The sequence below is a fragment of the Dioscorea cayenensis genome, chromosome 15, assembly GCF_009730915.1.
Source record: "Dioscorea cayenensis subsp. rotundata cultivar TDr96_F1 chromosome 15, TDr96_F1_v2_PseudoChromosome.rev07_lg8_w22 25.fasta, whole genome shotgun sequence".
NCBI lineage: Eukaryota > Viridiplantae > Streptophyta > Magnoliopsida > Dioscoreales > Dioscoreaceae > Dioscorea > Dioscorea cayenensis.
The window spans coordinates 5,495,833-5,518,544 of record NC_052485.1 but is presented as its reverse complement, the minus strand read 5'-3'; the positions used below and the strand labels follow the sequence as shown (position 1 = coordinate 5,518,544).

Sequence of the window (22,712 nt, the reverse complement as noted above, 5' to 3'; positions counted from 1 at the left end):
CATCGGAATGGAGTTCGAGAGCGCGGAGGACGCCTGGGGATTCTACAATGAGTATGCTTGCCGTGTGGGTTTCGGCACGCGCATCAGCGTTTACCAGCGGTCGCGCAAGGATGGGTCGATCACCGCGCGGCAGTTCGTTTGCTCCAAGGAAGGGTTTCGGACGCCCAGGAGGAATAGGGATGGTAGGGAGGGCGAGGTGAGGCCGAGGAGGAGCAGGGCGGTGACGAGGGTCGGGTGCAAGGCGATGATTAGGGTGAAGAAGCAGGAGAATGGGAGGTGGTTTGTTTCTAAGCTTGAGGTCGCGCATAACCATGATTTGGTGTCGCCGAACCTCGCGCATTGCCATAGGTCTCGCCGGTTGTTGTCGGAGAGTGGTCGGAGCCCGGTGTTTGGTTTCCGTGGAGGTAGAAGCTTGGCTCCGGCCAATGGTGAGGTAAATCAGGGACTTTTGACTTATCATGAGGTTAGTGAACAGAGCAGTGGTGGTGGGATCGGAAATGGGATTGTTGATTGCTTGAAACGCATGCAGGTTGAAGAATCAGGGTTCTTTCTTGCAATGCAGGAGGATGATGGTATTGGGGATGAGCTTAAAGGTAATGTCTTTTGGGCTGATGAGAGGTGTAGAATGGCTTATAAGTGGTTTGGAGATGTGGTTATCTTTGATATGTCGTTTAAGAAGAATCAGTACCGAGTTCCATTTGCTTTGTTTCTCCGGTTTCAATCATCACCGGCAGCCTGTGTTGTTTGGCTGTGCACTTCTTGTTGATGACTCTGAATCATCACTTGTTTGGCTTTTCAAAGCTCTGCTTTCAGCGATGTCAGGGCGGCAGCCTGTTTCAGTGATTGTAGATTTAGATTGGAGTGTAGAAGCGGCTGTTCGCAAGGTGTTTCCGAATGTCCGGTGCCGTTTCTGCAAATGGCATATCTTGAAAGAAGCCAGGGAGAGTTTATCGCATGTGTTTGATGAGCATGAATCCTTTGAAGGAGAACTTCATGAGTGTGTTAATGCAGAAATGGTTGACGAGTTTGAATTCTATTGGAATAGTTTTGTTACTCGGTTTGGCCTTGGAGGAAATGAGTGGATTCAGTCAGTATATGGTTGTCGGCATCAATGGGTTCCGGCATACTTGCGGAGTACATTCTTTGCAGAATTTGCACCATCCCGGAAATGTGAATGCAAGAGTTCACTTTTTGAGGGGTTTATAAGTGCAGAAACGAATTCGCAAGTGTTCATTCAACAGTGTGAGAAAGCATTGGACTGCAGGTATGAGAAGGAAGTAAAAGCAGAGTTTGATACGACTTATGCAATACCGATCTTAAAGACATTGTCACCTATGGAAAAACAAGCTTCAGAGACGTATACCAGTAAGATATTTAAGAAATTTCAGGAAGAGTTAACTCAATCCGTTGATTTTACTGCAGATAAGGTAAATGATGAGGGTGATACTGGCATATATCAAGTGGTAAAACTGGGGGAAGAACATAAAGTGTACAAAGTTGTTTTCAATGCCCCTCAAATCAGAGCAAGTTGTAGCTGTCAGATGTTTGAGTATTGTGGCATTCTCTGCAGACACATACTAAAAGTCTTCAGTGCAGCGAATATTCAGGCACTCCCATCCCATTACATTTTAAAACGTTGGACAAGAAATGCCAGGAGTGAAGGTGAGAATGATAGTTCTAATGGCCTTATTGCTGTTGAAGTTAATGTTGAATCACAGGATAAAGACATGGGTATGCCACAATCTCTAACTTGGCGTTACAACAGTTTATGCCGTGAAGCTATGAAGTTTGTAGAGGATGGAGCGACATCTCCTGAGATTTACAGTATAGCATTATGTGCTTTAAAAGAGGCTGTGGAGAAAGTTGCTATGGCAAAGCAAAAGGATGAGAAAATTGAACCGGCAGATATTGTGCCTAATGAAATGCGAGTTCAGCCATCTAGAATAGAACTGCAGGACACATTACTTGCGGTGAAATCTGTAAGTTCAGACAAAGTTGGATTGGTGACATTTTTTAACCCCTTGAGTGAAGTGGCGAAAACAACAGTGTCACAAGAATTCAGACAGAAACAACCATTGGAGGAAGGTCAATTATTACAACCGCCTTGTAATCTTCTCCTGGTTCCCACTTTGCCAAGTTCCTCGCACCTTTTATCTGCAGCAGCTCCTTTGGCTTTAAAAACAAGTAATGGTAAGAAATTATGTTCTGTCAATGATGCAGAACTGCTTTTATTTGTATAAGCATGAACCCACATTCGTGGCATTTGTTCCTTAAACAATGTTTTTTTCAACTCTGGTTGCAGGGAATTTTGATGGTAGTACACCGGTCTTGGTAAGTTTGTCTGCAGGAAATATCTCAAAGGAAGACTCCAATCATGGACAGGCAAATTCACAGCCATCTCCAGTACATTCTTGCCCTTGCAGAACTTTCCTTCTTTCTTTGATAAAACCTTAACCTTTATAAGCGTAAGATAGGACCAGATACAATTTGGTGGTGGAACATCTGGCTTTCTACATTGTTTTGACACACTTCTCCTATCAAGGAGGCATAAGACATAAGTAACCATGGTTCTAGTTGTTAATAATTACCAACCTTGATAATCACATTTGAGATAGGAAGACATGCTAAATATTCCAAATGAGTTCAATTCGGAGCAAAAACAGTTGTTTTCTTTCTTAATTCATTTAATAAGCTTCTTGTATGCATAGATACTCGTTAATTCCAATTCTTTCTCCGGCTGTCTCAATAATTTTGCCAACTTTAAGATACTTGTCTATTATCAATTTCATTGACATACCCTACTGACAGCAGCTTTTAACTATCATCGTATTTTTTCCATTGTAATTCCTGTTTCAAGACATGTGCTTCCTTTTATTGCCCGGCCCCATATTCTGCCATTTATCAACAGTCCATATTGATAGAAATTGAGGGTAATTCACTTCTTTTGGTTTCTGTCTTATCTTATTAACTTTTTCGGGTATTCGGTATTCCCTTTCTTCTGACAGACAATTTCCTTTCCATCAAAAACACTTTTTTTTGTGTAGTTGATTATTAAAGTCCATCTTGCTTACTTTGCAATTAATGAGATTCCATTACCATCACCATTATCCATAAAATAAAACACTAAAATCTAACCTCTTTCTGAAAGTCTTGATGCGTATCTTCAAAAGGTTGTCAAAATCAAACTGAACTATTTTTCCAATGCTCTATTAGGAAAAGATAACTACCACACAGCTCCCTCTTAATCCTTTCTTTAGTCTTGACTCTACAGTTGGGTATTTCAGTCTTTCCTGAGAATGATCATCTTAAATCATAGCTCAAACTTGAAAAAACCATGATTGGGATATGTATTTTGGAGTCTTATATGTTTGGTACAGCCTAGTTAAGACTTCTTCTGAGAAAGGGTGAGAGTTCAAATCATCCTTCTCATTAGCTGACCAGTGTATAGAATTTGTTAGTTTATCACTTTCTTGGTGTATTTTTGGGATCATGTTTTTTTTTTAATTTAAAAATAAATGAGTGGCTGTAGAATCTTGATTTAGAGTTTATCAGTCATTGAATGCTCTGATGGTTGGTAAGTTACTTTGATGCTGATATTGGTGTTTATCTAGATGACTGGAATAAGCAAACTAATTCAGATTGCTTGCCATTAAGTTGTATCAAGTCTAATTTAGTCTTGTGAACTATTTATTTCCTTCAGAAATTATGTGGTATAAATTTGTTAATTGCAGAAGCTATACCGTAAAGTAGTTTTTCTTGTTAAAACTAACAAGCAGAGATTGTTTGCCATATTTCTCTCTGGACGAGTACTAGCCATGTGTTGGAGTACCCAAATACTTGAAGAAAGACTCAGTCTGGGAGAATTTCAGTGATTGTTTGCGATTTTAGTTACGCCTTTCTAGTTCCCTCCCAAAAAGAGTTGTCAGCAACTTTCTCTTTTTGTGTTCTTACCTTCTTGATTGTATTCTGCATTTTCTTGTTTCATGAAGGAATTATATTCTTTTGGGTCTAGTTTCTAATTATTTCTTAACAGATATGGAATTTTCTGCTGAAATGTTTCATTTCCATCTCTGCATAATGGTCAAGTATTTCTTTCATTGATTTGGTTCATGTGTAGGACTCAAACATGGATACCTTGCTAGCTGCTTGAGTCAATGAGGCCAATCATCTACATATATGTGTTTAATATTTGAATGACATAGTACCGTTATTGGTTTTTCTGAACGTCCTTTGTAGAGTCATGCAAAACGGCGTGCATCTTTGCAATTTTCATTGAAAAATACCACTTGAAACTGAACTTGTATTGATTTGTACACAGTAACTCAGTAGAGATGAACCTAACGTCAACCGCTAGCAGTCTGGTTAGTATTGAAACATGCATCTGATTAAGGTGCCTTTTTATTCTAAGAGACCCACCATCATATGAAAACCAACTTTGAATGAACTCTGGAGAGTTTCCATGATGGGAACGGTGCTTTTGATATCTGAATCATTCTCAGGGAAAATGACAAAGAAGTTTGAATATCCCCGGTACATAATATGAAGGGAATGTTTTTGTCAGGCTAACTGAAACATGTTCCTTTGCGAATAAGCACTTCATTTTTTAGATGTTATACTTGACTTGTTGGTTTCAATCATTACTTTGGTCTCCAAAACAGGTTGTCCTTTTGATCTGGCCATTCGTCTACTGGGAATCAGTGTATCCAGTTAATTAGTCTTCGCATTAGACTATGCCTAACTGTGCACTTGCACTTATAGTCAATTTTGAAACTTCTGTATGTATGTGAAGGATATTTTTGTTATCCATTAACTCATGCCTACAATGTATTTTACCATGCCTATCTTTTTATACAGTTTATATTCAGATTTCTTTATCTTTGATCGACTTTTCTCTGTCCAATCAGGGATGCCCTGCCGTTCAGATCGGTCAGACAAGCACCACTCCGGTTTTTTCTGGTAATACAACAAATACCGGTTCATCTGAGACACAAGTGATGGCTGTTCCAATGACTTTGTTTGTACCACTATTTAGCAACTCATCCACGCCTTCTTCAGGTGGTATGAATAATTTCTCCTCCCTATTTAAGCAGTTGTATTGTTCAATGATGTAATCCAACGCAATATTTATGAGTTCCATCATTTACAATTTCAAGTTCATGAATCTTTAGTTGTCCTTCACAATGCCCCACATAGCCTACATTATGATATTGAGTCTGGATAGGAATTTAGATAGAAACAGTTAAACTTCCTCCTCATGCAATAAGTATTCATATTGGGGCTGATACTTGTTAACATTCATAAATTCATTTGGCATTCTTGTGGTAATGGTATTTTATTATGTCTTTGACAATGCTTATCTTTCTAGAGATCATCCAAGGCTGTGACTTCTATGCATGGTTTTGGAGTTGATCCTTGATTGCTTGCAATGCTCGATTGCTTCTGTTTTTTTTTAATTTGTATTGTATATTCATATTGTTTATTGATATTCATTCTAGTTGTCTGTTTTTACTATCAAGTAACAAACTAGTTCTAATTGACTCTGAAACAGCCGGTACAAATTCAAACATAGCACTCATCGCTTCTGCGCCAACAATTCAAGCAGACGCAAACAGAAGCTGCCCTTCACAGGCCCTGAGTCCAAGCCAAACAAACATCCCGGTTGGCACATTACAGAAAGGAGCTCAACCACCAGCTTCGTCAGAACCCCTCGCCAACTCTGTACGAGCCACTGCTATCGCAGCTGGTGCTCGTATCGCCTCTCCAACTGCCGCAGCTTCAATCATAAAAGCCATGCAATTAAAAACCCCTATCCATATCAAAGCAGGAGCAAGCTCTCCTGCCCGATCAACATCACCATCCGATCTCGGATCACCAGTTCTGAAGCCATCATCCTTACCCACTGATACAAGCATGGCTCAAAATGTGCTCATGGACCCGGGTTTAAATGCAGGAAATTCTGGCGGTGCTGTCGAGTCCCCGGAAAAGAGGGGTATGGATTTTACTGATTCAAGTGATGATGAGGAGATGACATATGCCGGAGATTAGCATGCAACTTAGCTAGAAAATGCTGCACAACTACAAGCAGCTCATGGTGTAGAATTGCTCCTAGACTAACTTGTTAGGATCAAATAGTTAGATGAAAAAAGGTCATACTGTAAAAGCATGGTTATCAGATTATGAAACCAAATCTATAGTTTGCTGGGAAGCTCATGTTGTTGCTGTTGTTGTTTGTGGGGTGGTTTTCTAGTGAAACTTAATCCTCTGTCGAACATGTGGATATATGATGAGAAATAGAAAGATAATAGTATATTTCAGTCATATATTGTTTTTGAGATGGATGCTCTCTTTTATAGACGGAGTCATATATTTCAGTCATGCAACTTACCTGACTGCATTCTTGTTTATATATATATATATATATATGTATATGTGTTATGTGATCTCTATTTTTAAACATGGTATGATAATCAAACTTAATAATCTCAAATAAAGTAAGTATTCTTTTAGTTTTTGTGTGTCTCACTCATCTTTGTAATAACATTTATAATTATGTGGGTAAATAAAATAGCAGGCATTCCATCTTGCATGGTTCCTTGTATGAAAAATGATAAAAAGATGATACGCTTAAACCATTGTTATCAGTGCTTCCCCTTGAAATGCGACAAATGTTATATACATCAACGACGAGAGATTTACGATACAAGTCCATACCAACAACAATTGACCCATTGGCCATTACTCAAGTCCGGCCCTAGGCATAGGGGACCAAGGTCTATGCCTAAGGCCCCACAATTTTATAGGGTCCATAAATTTATTTTTTTAAATTATATTTAAGATTTTTATTTATTATTTTATTCTCATAATTATAATTTTAAAAATTTTAATTATTTTTTAAACTATAAAATTTAATTTATGATATATCAATATCCAATAAATTTCACGTTATGACAGGCCTTGGAATTTTCTTAGGTGTCACTATTTATTTTTAAATTATATTTAACATTTTCATTTACTATTATCCTATCACATAATTATAATATTGAAAATTGTGTTTAGTAAATTATAAAACTTAATTTATAATGATATCACTATGCAATAAATTTGGTGTTATGATAGGACCATAATTTTTTTGGACTCCAAAATTCATGTTTTTTTTTCAAAAGAATTATATTTAAAATTTTCATCTATTGTTATATTATACACATAATAATTATAATCTTGAAAATTTTAATTTTTTTAAAATATAATACTTAATTTATGGTAATATAAATTTGATTTCATAATAGGCCTTTCAATTATTTAGGTACCCTCAATTCATTGTTTTTTTTAAAAATTATATTTAAAATTATTATTTACTATCTTACATAATTATCCTATCGAAATAATATTATTTTATCAGTGAGATTTTTTTGATGCATTACGCAAAGGATTAAAAAAAATCTCTAAATCTCTAAAAATTTTTGGATAAATATTTTATTTATTGTAATTATTAATAATAATTTATATTTTTTATTTTTATTATGTTATTTATTATTTAATAAAAAATAATTTTTTAAAAAAATATCATGCTTAGGGCTAGACTTGTTCAAAGACCAGGCTACCCACCCGAAGGCCCGTTTGAAAATTGGGAGGGTTTGAACAAATATATAAGGTCCGATGACAGGGTTTTGGACAAAAAAAGAAACCCATTTTAAAAATAGTATGGCTTGGTTTTCATTATTAAAGGTCTAGCCCGGTCCGAATTATAAAATATATTTATTAATTAATTTTGTATATACTTATATATATAATGGTTTGAGTTGTTATTTATTATTTATTATTATATATATATATATATATATATATATTGTTGATTGTCATTGATTAAAGTAGTTTGAATTTTAGTTATTTTGATCGAATATAAATATGCATGTAGTATTTTAATTTTAAAGTGTTTTGTAGAATAATATTTGGTCATGTTCATATATTAATATTATTGTTAATTTTTTTATAACCTATCTATTATTTGATGAAAAACTTGTTTGGGCCTTGGTTAAAGGTCACCAAATTTGGACGGATTCTTGTAAGAGTTAAGACTCATATTTTTGGACAGGGTCAAGCTTGGACTAATTTAAATTTTAGTGATTGTGGACTCCGATGGCTAGAATCCGGACCATGGACAGGTCCATCTAGGGCCCATTTTTATCAAAACTTGCCATGCCATTATTATTATTGCTTCCAATGAGTCTTAAATTGAATACCTTTTAATTGTCTCACTTTTGTTTCTCATTTTCTGGGCTTTTTTTTTTAAATATTGCTTTTTTTTAAATTAATTACTAAAATAGGTATTTTTAGAATTATTTACCAAATTAGGCATTTTTATTTTTTTAATATTAAATTTTAAAAATTTTTTTTTATACTATTAATTAACTGGACATTGTTTAATATTAAAATGTATATATTTTTATATTGCATATGTCCCACTAGATTTTTAATATTAAAATCTGTATATATATTTAAAACTGAGATGGGATCTCTACTAGTTTTTGTATTTTTAAATTAAAAACGATTTATTACAAAAAATATACTTTTATTTTTCATAAAAATATGATAATTAATTTTATTCACTACTTTCACTAATCCTAAGATAAAAAAATTATTTGAAATAAATTTCGTATTAAAAATTTAAATAGATAAAAATATGATATAATGTTAAAACCTTTTTTTATATACATACAAAAATTAAAATTATCTTTAAGTGGTTTAACACATCCGATCAACATTATTTATAATTGAAAACCCCTATCCATATCAAAGCAGGAGCAAGCTCTCCTGCCCGATCAACATCACCATCCGATCTCGGATCACCAGTGTCTGAAGCCATCATCCTTACTTACTGATACAACCATGGTTCAAAATGTGCTCATGGACCAGGGTTTAAACGCAGGAAATTCTGGCAGTGCTGTCGAGTCCCCGGAAGATAGGGGTATGGATTTTACTGATTCAAGTGATGATGAGGAGATGACAAATGCCCGGAGATCAGCATGCAACTTAGCTTGAAAATGCAGCTCATGGTGTAGAATTGCTCCTTGACTAACTTGTTAGGATCAAATAGTTAGATGAAAAAAGGTCATACTGTAAAAGCATGGTAAACAGATTATGAAACCAAAGCTATAGTTTGCTGGGAAGCTGATCATGTGTGTGACAGTGTCAGGCTTCACTAACTGCAGGGAGTTTTTCTGGCATTGATGACTCACATTGAGAGGATGTTATTGTTGCTGTTGTTGTTTGTGGGGTGGTTTTCTAGTGAAACTTAATCCTCTGTCGAACATGTGGATATATGATGAGAAATAGAAAGATAATAGTATATTTCAGTCATATATTGTTTTGAGATGGATGTTCTCTTTTTTAGACGGAGTCATATATTTCAGTCATGCAACTTACCTGACTGCATTCTTGTTTATATATATATATATATATATATGATCTCTGTTTTTAAACATGGTATGATAATCAAACTTAATAATCTCAAATAAAGTAAGTATTCTTTAAGTTTTTATGTGTCTCACTCATCTTTGTAATAACATTTATAATTATGTGGGTAAATAAAATAGCAGGCATTCCATCTTGCATGGTTCCTTGTATGAAAAATGATCAAAAAATGATACTCTCAAGCCATTGTTATCGGTGCTTCCCCCGAACACGATAAAAGCTATATACACCACGATAAAAGCTATATATACATAAGAGACCCCGGGAAACATGATAAACGCTATATACATAAGAGAGGAAGGGTTTGCGATGCAAGTATATACCCACAAAGTAGCTCTGAGGCCTAGGGCATAGATGACCAAGGGACCCACAATTTTATAGGGCCCATAAATATAATTTTTTTTAAATTATATTTAAGATTTTTATTTATTATTTTATTCTCATAATTATAATTTTAATAATTTTATTTATTTTTTAAACTATAAAACTTAATTTATGATATAACAATATCCAATAAATTTGGGGTTATGATAAGGCCTTGGAATTTTCTTAGGTGTCACTATTCATTTTTTAAATTATATTTAACATTTTTATTTACTATTATCCTATCATATAATTATAATATTAAAAAAATTTCATTTAATAAATTATAAAACTTAATTTTTAATGATATCACTACGTAATAAATTTGGCATTATGACAGTGCACCATAATTTTCTAGGACCCCACAATTCATGTTTTTTTTTCAAAAGAATTATATTTAAAATTTTTATTTATTGTTATATTAAACACATAATAATTATAACTTTGAAAATTTTAATTTTTTTAAATTATAATACTTAATTTATGATAACATCAATATGATATAAATTTGATTTCATAATAGGACTTACAATTATTTAGGTCTCCTCAATTCATTTTTTTATTAAATTGTATTTAAAATTTTCATTTACTATTATTCATTATTATCCTATCTAAATAATATTATCTTATCAATGAGATTTTTTTTATGCATTACAAGTAATTAAACAAACGATTTAAAAAGAATCTCAAATCTCTAAATTTTTTTATAAATATTTTATTTTATTGTTATTATTAATAATAATTTAGATATTTTTATTTTTATTATGTAATTTATTAAATAATAAATAATAATTTTAAAAAAAATCTATCATGCCTAGGGGTAGACTTGTCCAAGGGTTGTGCTTAGACCTGTCCAAGGGCCGGACTACCCGCCCAAGCCCGAAAGCCCGTCCGAAATTTGGACAGGTTTAGACAAATATATAAGGCCCGATGTCCGGGCCTTAGACAAAAAAAGAAGCCCGTTTAAAAAATGGGCCGGGTTTGGGTTTTCTTGTTAAAAGCCCGACCTGGCCCGTATTATAAAATATATTTATTAATTAGGTTGGTATATACTTATACATATATATATATATATATATATATATGATTGCCATTAATTATAATGATTTGAATTTTAGTTGTTTTAATTTAATAAAGATTTATATTTGGTATTTTAACTTTTAAGTATTTTGTAGAATAATATTTGGTCATATCCACATATTAATAATATTGTTAAATTTTTTTTATAATTCTATATTATTTAATAAAAACTATTTGGGCGGGCTTAGGCAGACCTTGGGTAGAGGTCATTAAATTTGGGCGGGCTTGGACAAGGATTAAGGCCCGAATTTTCGGGCCAGGCCGGGCTTGGCAAGGTTGAATTTTAGTAATTTTGATTCAAGCCCGGCCCGGCCCGGCCCATGGACAGGTCTAGGCCTGTGCTACCCTTTCCGAAAGCCCGCTCGAAAATTGGGAGAGTTTGAACAAATATATAAGGTCGATGACAGGGCCTTGGAGTATTGGACAAAAAAAGGACTCATTTTAAAAAGGGGCTGGGTTTGGTTTTCATTATTAAAAGCCCAAGCCCAACCCCGTCCAAGTTATAAAATATATTTATTAATTAGTTTTGTATATACTTATATATATATATAATGGTTTGAGTTTCCATTTATTATTTATTAATTAGTTTTATATGCTTATATAATATATATTTATTGTTGATTCTCTTTGATTATAATGATTTGAATTTTAGTTGTTGTGATTGAATAAAGATGTGCATTTGGTATTTAAATTTTAAAATGTTTGGTAGAATAATATTCAGTCATATTCACATATTAATATTATTGTAATTTTTTTTATAACCTACTTATTATTTGATGACAAATCTATTTGGGCAAGCCTTGGTTAAAGGTCACCAAATTTAGGCCTTGGTTAAAACTCATATTTTCTAACCGGGCTAGGCTTGAACAAATTTGAATTTTTGTAATTGTGGACTTAGACCGGCCCGAATCTGGCCCATGAATAGGTCCACCTATGGCCCGCATTTTCACTAAAACCGGCCCTGTCATTACTATTATTACTTCCAATGAGTCTTGAACTAAAGACTTTTTAATTGTCTCACTTTTGCTCCTCATTTTTTGCAATAAGATCTAGTACTACAAGTCCTTTGGCTAGTAGTGCATTTTTTCATATGTATCTCATATATAATATAATCGTGAAAGCAAAAGATGGAAAGATGAATAATAATTTTATTTATTTTGATAAAATACACCAGTCACTTTATTTATACTATGAACCGCACATTGTTAATAATAAATGTATATACGTTTATATTGCACATGTCAAGATATGTATATAATATCTGTGTGTGTATATTTAAAATATATGAATCTGTCAAGTTTTGTATTTTTATTAGTTTATTAAAAATATACTTTTTAAAAAAATATGATAATTAATTTATTAAAATTAAATAAAATAATAATTATTTGAAATAAATTTGTATTAGGTTAATAGAAACATATGATATATTTTCCCCTCTTTTTAATACAATTAACTATCTTTAAGTGGTTTAACACATTAAGACGAAAAGAATTGGATAATTTCGAAATCATAAACATGAAAGGATTTAGTTTGAAAATTTTTTACCGGTTTGAATTTAGTAAATATGGTTGTATGAGAACTCACATATTGCTATATATTTATAATTAAGTAGTTAGAGACTTAACGTTAATAATCATGAAAATAAGCAAATAGCTAGCAAAAACATGTCATTCATGTGAAAATCATGTATCTAAAATAATTTCATAAAAAATAATAGTTTTTTACAATATATTTTTAAACTAGTATTTAATACTCACTATATAAAAATAGTCACTATGTACAGATTATAACACCTTTAATTTTAATACAATTTAAGAATTAAAACATAAATTTTCGTATAAATAAATACAAAATAAAAAATTAAAGAAAAAAAAAATCTCACATATAATACAAATTACAAAACGTTATTTTAATCCAAACTAAATATTAAGATAATTCTAAGTTAAGAAAAATGTTATTAAAACAATTAAAAGTAAATAATTTCTTAAAAATAAATAACACCAAGTAATTTCACCATTTTTCAGGGGGTTCGATGTAAAAACCTCTCTCTGCGACTGCGAGACAATATAAATAAAATAAACAATAAAACAACCATTTCACAATTCATGCCAACTCGGGCAAGATGAGCGAGAACCAGACACCAGAGAACAGCGACCCCGCCGGCCAAAATCCTCCTGCCGGAGACTTCAACGCCGGAAACATCGGTGGTGATCCTCCTCCATTCCAAGCTCCTCCCAATGGCCGCCACCGCCATCCTCCACCGAGGGCTCCCCTCGCATGGGTTTCAAGAACTCAGTCAGCAGCTGGAGGTCGACAACAATGGCGCCCCATTATTCGAGGACCTATGCGTGGTATTCATGGACCTTACTGGCGTCCACCAACCTTCACTGCTCGACGGCATCCTGCACTGCTGATTCGTGCCGAGGTATTACCAAGACCTGGACGTGGAGATGGACGTGGGCGTGGGCGTGGTCGTCCACCAACTGCTCGAGGGTCATCCCGTGGTAGACGTCGGCGTTCACGGTCGAGTTCCAGCGATGGAGCAAGATCGAATTCTCAAGAACCTTTCAATGCCGCTCGCGCCAGGGGATCATCAAGACGTGGACGTGGACGTGGACGTCCACCTCTCAATGCCGGCCAGCAGACTTCACCGGTAGCTCCGGCCAGGGGATCATCAATACGTCGACGTGGACGTGGACGTGGACGTGGACGTGGTCGTGGTCGTCCACCTCTCAATGCCGGCCAGCAGACTTCACCGGTGGCTCCGGCCAGGGGATCATCAATACGTCGACGTGGACGTGGACGTGGACGTGGACGTGGTCGTGGTCGTCCACCTCTCAATGCCGGCCAGCAGACTTCACCGGTGGCTCCGGCCAGGAGATCAGCAAGACTTGGGCGTGGTTGTCCACCCGGTTCTCGAGGTTGTCCTCCGACTGCACGAGGGTTGGCACGTGGCAGAAGTCAGGTGGATTCCGGTGAGGAGATAGGAGTTGGTCGTGCACGGAGAGGTCGAGGTCGTCCACTGGGTAGTCGGAAGAGGAGGGGCAGCGCCGATGATGGATCCGCCGGGAGAAAACGTACTAAGCGTGACGCCGGTGAGCCATCGTCGTCGGCGGCGTAGATGAAGTTTGTGATGAGTTGCGTAGTGTTTCAGTGGTGTATTTGTTCATTAGTTCGTTTTCTTGATTTTTTTTATAATAAAGAACGAATACCATAGTTCTCAACCATCAAAACTTTCAATTTAATAATTTTTTGTTTTTTTAAGGGTTGATCTGCAAATAGTCCCTTGCAATACATCTTCGATTTTGTAGTGCATTTTGTAGCACTCGTTTCTTGTAGTAATGAAAGATCAACACGGAGATTAACCTTGTGCCCTTTGATTATATGAGTATTTATGATAATTTAAAATAGTACTATTAGATATTGCTATCTATAATTGAGCCATTCATAAAAAATTCATGCATTACATTTACAATTAATTTCTTAAATTTTCTTTACAATTATTTCCAAAATATTTTTAAAATTAAAATTTATAAAATACCATTAAAGTTAAACATTCATTATATCCAAATTATAGGACCTTTAATTTTAACAATATCCAAGGATTAAATTATAAATTTTCTTATATAGTATAAAATAATTTTTTTTTCAAAAAAAAAAATCTTACATGCCGCACAAAAGAGATTTTACATGCACAAATCCAAAAACCTTTTTTTTTTAAAAAAAAAAAGTATATTTTAATCCAAATTAAAGCATTACGAATATTTTAAATAAAATAAAAAGTTAAAAAAAATAGTAAATAATTTCTGAAAAATAACGCAGTCACAAGAAGTAATTTAACAGTTTTTCAGGGTTTGACATATAAAAACCTAAGAAATCTCTAGTAAATATTAATTAAACGTTAAAACAACCGTCAACACAAGAAGCATAAGCCAATTCCGGCAAGATGAACGACAACAGCCATCCCGCCGGCCAAAATCCTGCCGGAGGACTCAACGCCGGAAACATCGGTCGGATTCAACACCCTATGGGATACGCCCAAGGCAGACTCCAACAACAAGGTGATCATCAGATACAGTTGAATAATGGCCATCCCGCCGGCCAAAATCTTGCCGGACAACTCAACGCTGGCATTATCGGTCATATGCAACAAGCTTTGGGATATGCCATTACCTTGCTGCAATATCATCAGATGCAGTACAACAACATCCATCTTGCCGGACAACTCAACGCCGGCGTCACCGGCGGTATTCAATACCCTTACGGAGATGCCATTGCCTTGCTGCAAGGATATCAGGTGCAGTGGATCAACTATGCTGCTGACCTACATCATGCAGGAGGACTCAACGGCGGCAACGTCGGTCGGATACAACAACAAGCTTGTGATCATTATCCTCCTTTTAATCCTGCGAGGGCTCCGATATTCGCAATGGTTTCAAGAACTCAGCTTGATCATCAAGAAGGGCCCTTTCAAGAACCTTTCATTGCCGGCCAACAGTCTTCTCAGGTGGCACCTGCCGGGGGATCATCAAGACGTGGACGTGGTCGTCGTCGTCCACCGGGTTCTCGAGGTTCGTCCCGTGGTAGAGGTCAGGTGGATTCCGGCGGCCAGCAGCCCTCTCTGGTGGCTCCCTCTGCTGGACGGCCGACACCAGCTGGCAGAAGTGATCAGGTGGATTCCGGTGATAATATCGGAGTTGGTGATGGAGGTCGACCACCGGACGGTCGAAGGAGGCGGGACGGCGCCGATGATGATGAAGGTTCATCTAGTGGAAAACGTGCGAGGCATCTCTCCGGTGAGCCATCGGCGGCGGCGGCGGCGTAGATGAAGTTTGTAGTGATTGAGTTCTGAAGTGATGTTCAATTTAGTTCATTTTTCTTGATTTTTGATAGTAAAGAACGATTACTACCAGATAGAGATTTCAAGCGTTAAAACTTTCAATTTCATAATTTTTGTTTTTTTAAGGGGTTGATCTGCAAATAGTTTCATGGATTTTATAGTGGGCTTAGAAGCTCATATGGCCATTGATACACTTCTTCTCCACTCCTGTCCTGGAATCCCAGCCTAATAAACCTTAATCCCAAATCCCTGGGAAAAAAACCCTAGTTCACTACTTCTCTTGATAGATAATTAATAAACTCTCCTTTCTATCAAACCATTTGTGCTGTGATGAGTAAGTTTTGAATTTCTATCAAGATTTTGCTTCCCATCACCCCTAGTGAATATCTATACCTGTCATATATTAACAGTATATGTTTTTTTCTTTTCTTTTTGTTTGCCTAAAATGGTTCAGATTTTACCATTATTTATATCATTATTGGTGGAAATTAATGAAGTCAATGAAGCCTGATCTTGATATGTAAGTTTTTCTGCTAACAAATGATTGATACTGTTTGATTTAAACTTCATGGTTTCCTCCCTAAATTTTTAAATGTTTATCTCTAAGTACTGTAAAGTTTTTTATGTTTTCAGATTTTTTTAGATGTTGTAAAAAGACTTTAATGCTGATATATATAAATGGTCAGTGATTGCAGATTCATATATTGTGTATTGTAAATGCATGCTTCCCTCAAAAATTGAATATTGAAACTATAGTTCCTTGTGAAATGAAATTCATTTTCTTTCATATAGATGCTTTACAAACAATTTAATTTGTTGTATATATAGGGCTGTAAAATTAAAGCTTCTAGAATTTGTGGTTTATCCACTTTATTCAATAAAGCTTCTAGAGCAAAGGTCTTAGCTGTTCAATCCCTATAATTAATTTCAAAAAGAATATCAAGAGCTCACAAATTTGTGTTATTTATTCACTTTTAGAGTTTTGGCCAAACTTATGGGGCCTTCAAGCCTTTGAAAAAAATTAAGTTCTATTTACTGGAGGAGGTTCTTTCTGTTTGATAATAAATCATTTTTTTTTTAACCAAAGTTCACTATTGATAGAAATTAATGCAAGTGCATATTGCCAATTGATCCATTGTATAGGATCAGGCCATGATAAGCAAACCATTTCAGCAAGATGGTTTTAATTACAGTTATAAACACAATTTCCCTGGTTGGTAGAAAATTTGTCATTAGAACCACTTTCTTTACAATGCATGCCCACAAAAGATGAACTTTTAATTGTAGTTTATGTGAATAAACAGTCAATGGCTAATATTTATCTATTCCTGATCATGTTATGGGGGGTGTATATATTCCTTGGTTGGGACACAATTGAAACAACTAGAATTTTTAGAGTAGTGATGAGCACTGGATAGGACCTATCTTCTAGTATTGCTGTAACAGAAACAGTGAGTGTAATACTTTAAACCCACTTATCTTTGTTTGTTAAAATTAGTGGCATATCACTTTGAACCTGCAAAATCATGCATTTATGGTCTCTAACTTGTTTCATTTATAATTTTTTTTTTCAGAAACAACATCTCATTAGTCATAGTGGCAATAAGATGAAATTTCACTTGCTTATTATCGGATATTTGGCATAAATCATTGAGTTGTCTCTTTATTTACTTCTTATAAATTCTGTACTTGTTGGTTTTTCAAATTAGATTTTAAAAACAATAGGCGATTTGTCATGGTGAATAATATGGTGCTAATTTGTTGAAGCATAATTGTCTTTATTCTCTCTTTGGTCATTGACTCATAAAATTTCATCTTTTGCCATTCAAAATAATTATATTAAAGTTATGATGTAAATAATTAGACTTTAATGATATATGTGTATATATATATATATATATTGGAAGAATCTGTAAATGCCACAACCTCCACAGACGATTTTGACATAATTCAAAATTATATTCCGAATTGTTCAAATGACCAAGAGGATTCCTTTCTCTGGTCATTGAATAGTGATGGAGCCTTCTCTGTCAAATCATACTACAACTTTCTTATTGATGGAGGAATCCACAGTCAACTTCACTCCAAATTCTGGAAGATAAAATCACCTAGTAAAATAACTCTATTCTGTTGGCTTGCATGTGACAATAAAATTCTGACTCTTGAGAATCTTTTTAAAAAAAGTTGTAATCCAAATGCCACTGACACATGTATACTATGTCATAACAACTCAGAATCAGTGGACCACCTTTTCATAAATTGTATTTTCTCAGAAAGAATCTGGTCTTACTTTAAATGTTTATTAGATATTGATACTCTTCCTTCCTCTGTCTCTAATATCTGGACCACCTGGATCCCCTCTTTGAATCCTACTTCCAAGATTATCTGGGATCTCTGTTCTAGAGCCATCTTCTGGAATATCTGGCTGGAACGCAACAACCGTTTTTTTAATCAAATTCAGTCTCCCATTTTTTCTACTCTCTACAAATCAGCTAATTTGCTTCTCTCTTGGATTTCTGCAGATGCGGAGGCCCACCAGCAGGAACCCTCAGATGCTGTTCAGAGGATTAAAAGATCCCTTAACTTCCTAAGCTCTAGATCAACCGATCCCGCTGGTGATTCCGTGCATACCTCTAGTCAGGAGTAATCCACTCTCGTTGTTGCTGGACAGGCATGTGTCTCCTGATGATTGACTTCGCCGACCCGGCTTGTTATCGTTTCTCTCCTTGTCTTTTCTGTTTTTTTTTTTCTTCAATTCTGATTTGTTTTCCTCATCTCTGGTGAGGAAAACAGTCTTTTATTTTATCTTATGTCTGGTACTTTAATTTTTTTTTTGTATTTGTTGTTCACTGTTACCTTCTCTCTTTTTCTAATAAATCTGTGATTTATCCACTTTATTCAAAAAAAAAAAATCTGTAAATGCCAATGGCGCAACAAAAAACTCTTCAAATGTAAATCAATCTCTAAATTTAATTTTTCAGCCTAGCATGGGATAAGGTAAACAGGCTTTTATATTTTTATATTGATGAATACGAGTTTGATATTAATATTGAGATTATTTCTTTCATTGTTATTGAACTTTATTTAAATATTACTTTTAATTTATAAGTATGGTCATTTTTTTATTGGGTCAGTAATGAATGATGAAGATTGAGATCACTGCCTTAAACAGCAAGCATTTGGCCTTTTATTATTGAACAAGTTTCTATGAGACAATGTATTGTTTTATTTGTTAAAATGTTTATTGAATGATTGATGACTTATAAAAATATTCTTACGGTGCTGGAGTGTGATCAATAAAAAAAAAATTATGTGCTTGAGATTTATTACTATCGTTTTTATTTATTATTTATTAAAATACATCAAGTGAAAAGAATATTAAAATAACATAATTATATATATAGTGTATACCGATGGCATTATCCACTAGGTAGTCAAAACTCCATCAGCATAGACATATTAGATTTATTGATGGCATAATCTGAGGAAAAGCTTTCAAAATTAATTTAACAATGAAGATACACTAATGAAAGCTTCTGCCATTATAAATTTTAGATTCAGGCTTTAGTCTTGCAATGTTATAAAATTTGTCACTATAAACCTTTTTTTTTTTCTAAAGTGTTGAGTGATAAGTTTATTATTTTTGTTTTTTGGAGTGGTATATATATAGTTTGAGTGAGAATAAAGACTAGATCAGTGAGATTTATTTGAACTTTTTAGCTAAAAGATTTGTTGATTAAAATAAACTCGAGTTAGGCAGTGAAATTTAGAGCTAGGGTTTGAAGTGAATGACATGGATTTTTTTTTTTATAAAAAAAAGGACAAAATTTATGGGAATGTTTGGTTCTATTTTTTGTTCTTTTATGTGTGTGTGTATATATATATATTGAAGAGTTTTATATATAAAATTGATTTTTAGAACAAGTTTTGAAATTTAAAAAATTAAAAAAATACATGTTTGATGAAGATATTTTATAAAAATATAAAAAACATTTATTTAATTTTAAAAATGAAAAAAAATACAAAACTTATTCTATTTGGTAGTTTTACATGATTGATATTATTGCATGTTTTTACAATAATTTAATAATCATATAATTTGAATGCACTAATATGATAATATATTTGATAAAAAATAAATATAAAAGCAACTCAAAATCACATTATAAACAATATGGTTAATATTCAATAGTTAAAAATACAAGTTGAACATTCAAAATTATTATAATGCAGCCACACTAAATTTGTAATATAATCTTAATGTCACCTTATTTTCAACTACATTTTGCACTTTCATCGTTAGAATAATCTTTATATCTTGTTAGCACCATAACTTCATTTTCCAAAGTCCTCCACTTCTAAATTTAGAATTTATGTATTTAGTTAAATATCTACTATTTTTAAAATTCATTTTATCCTATTATCTAAACAACTTGGTACTTTGATCCCACTTTTTGATGTAATTATAAATATCATAGCATGCTATTACTATAAGACATTGCCTTGAAGTTTTGTATGGGTATTAATTTTAGAATTGAAAATTAAGCTTTTAACACATTATTTAATTGTCATTCTTAAAATGAGAAATGCATGCATGAAATTAAAAGCATTTTGGGACTTAGGATTAAGATTGAGCTTATTTGGGTTCAAATCCCTCCCCCGATAGTATTGTTCACCATACTGTTTATATACTATTCACCCGGGAATTTCTTTATACTATTCTCATACTATATATATACCTGTTTGGTATTGTTTATATTCATATAAAAAGGACGCTTGTCGTCTATTATTCAAAAAAAAAAAATTGAGCTTATTTTTTTACGAGCCTAGCTCCAATAGTACAATTAGCATGGATATAGATTGGGTAAAGTATAAGTATATTTGATGTTTTTATTTTAAAAAAATGATGGATAGTGTAAACCATATTTAAAATTGATTCTCGATTTAAGACTTCATCTTTATTGTAAAACTACTCTAACCAATAAGAACTTATGAAGTTACCAACATAAATAACATAAAAATAAAATAAAATAAATTTTATTATTTTTAATATTGTGATCTAGCCGTGTGTGATGGATCCAATCAATGGGGGAATTTAAAACACTGTTATTTATATTACATGAAATTATATATATTATATTTAAAATCGTGGAACATCATAGAGAAAAAAACACATGAGAGAAAATAGAGAAGAGAGACACAAAGAGCGAGAACACTCTCCATACTTAAGTTAGGATGGATTAGTTGAAGTTTGTTTTTTTTCATATTTTTGGGATACAAATGCAATTGAATGATCAAGATTAGTTACGCACTATTGGAATGTTGATCCAATGGTTATGAATCCATTACTCTATGTTGCTGTTCATCATGATTATGAATCCATTACTGTGTTACTGTTCATCACACTTGGCGTTGTAGATAGCATTGTGATATTGTTAATCACATGAAAACTGTAGACCATGTATGTGCAACGATTTGATTTGAATCAAATGAATGTTTTTAAATTTGTTATTTATAGACTTTCATAGATAACTAGCCCTCTTAAAAAAAATGTTTGTCATTTTAATTAAAAATAATATGTTTGTCATTTTAAGATTAGAGATGAGAAAATATGCACATATTTTAAAACCCCAACCCCTGTACATATATATATTTCCATTTATTTCATTGATGAAGCCCTTTTGAAATTGATTTTATTAAATTTCATATAAAATTTTCCGCAAATAATTTGTAAATTTTATATATTTTAAATTAAACAATAATATAGATTATAAAATATTATTTAAGTACGAGAAATCTTTAAACTGCTTAATCTCCTCCGGAACTAGATGGGGAAAATTTAATTGTTTATAAATTTAATTAAGGTTGAGTTGAGATCGAATATATCTTTCGTTGAATTTCCGCTCCACTGACATCTCTATTGATACTATACTTCAACGTTTATTTTAAATATCCAAAAAAATAAACTTGATAATTTCTTTAAAAAAAAAAAATCTTTATCTTGACAAATCACAAGATGTATCAATATAAAATCAATATAGATAAATATTGTTGGATATAGGATAAGCTTGATAACTTTTTTCTAGTAAGAAAAATCTTATATTGTACTGTCATAGTTTCCTTTCCTTGATGGCAATTTGTTAACTAAATAAATATATATATATATATATATATATATATTCTGATAACCTTTGCTAATTGACTGTATAAATATGTATATGTAAATATACATTCTTCCTCCACAAGACCATTATTAAGAGAATTTCCCAAATGATGATGATACCAGAAGACTGTTTAATAGGAATTCTTTCAAAGCTTCCAGCCAAAACCATATGCAGGCTGAAGATGGTGAGCAAGACTTTTCTAAAGCTAATATCTGATCCCTTCTTCCAAACCCTTCATAAAAATCATCTCCAAACCTTATCAAACGCCGGGAATGATGGTGCTGCTGATCATCAATTCTCTGATGGATATATAGACTTGAATCTCGCCTTGTACCAACCACCTACCCATGGACTCAATGCCAACCACTATGGTCCGGCTGATCATCTCAACGCCGGAAATGACAATGGTGCTGATGATGATGATGAAAACCCTACTGGAACTTTGTACATGAATCTTGTCTTGTACGGACAACCTGATCATCCCCATGGACTCAACAATGGTGTTGAGCATCTCAACGCATGGATAGACGATGGTGCTGATCAAAATGAAATCCCTGCTGTATCTTTAAAATTGAATCTTAGCAGATTGCGCCAATATCATATCAGTGGACGCAACAATGAAAATGGAGTTGTCTCTTTAAGTTTGAAGTTTCACTTGTACCGAGAACAACAACCTTTGGGGGAACTCAACGCCGGCGATGCCGGTGCTCATCAAATAATTCCTGTGCCTTTAAACCCAATTAATCTTGGTTGGTACCAACAAGAAAATGACCAAAATCATCCCCCATTACAAC

At 33.6% G+C, this 22,712-nt stretch overlaps 2 protein-coding genes across 4 annotated transcripts; both read left to right on the top strand.

The window, feature by feature from the left end:
* The first annotated feature begins 541 nt into the window (after window positions 1–541).
* On the top strand, window positions 542–6,304 carry LOC120278228 (protein FAR1-RELATED SEQUENCE 1-like). 3 transcript variants are annotated; one of them, XM_039285173.1, is made up of 4 exons: window positions 542–2,190; window positions 2,303–2,382; window positions 4,905–5,058; window positions 5,549–6,304. In XM_039285173.1, exons 1-4 carry the CDS (start codon window positions 567–569, stop codon window positions 6,043–6,045), a joined length of 2,355 nt encoding a protein of 784 aa, XP_039141107.1. In that variant the 5' UTR covers window positions 542–566; the 3' UTR covers window positions 6,046–6,304. The 3 variants fall into 3 exon arrangements, with proteins under 3 accessions (XP_039141107.1, XP_039141106.1, XP_039141105.1); XM_039285172.1 differs by having other exon boundaries at window positions 2,303–2,403; window positions 4,905–5,055; XM_039285171.1 differs by having other exon boundaries at window positions 2,303–2,403.
* A 6,620-nt stretch (window positions 6,305–12,924) lies between these two features.
* Window positions 12,925–14,062, top strand: LOC120278174 (basic salivary proline-rich protein 2-like). Its single transcript, XM_039285101.1, has one exon. It carries the CDS (start codon window positions 13,037–13,039, stop codon window positions 14,033–14,035), a length of 999 nt encoding a protein of 332 aa, XP_039141035.1. The 5' UTR covers window positions 12,925–13,036; the 3' UTR covers window positions 14,036–14,062.
* The last annotated feature ends 8,650 nt before the right edge of the window (window positions 14,063–22,712 follow it).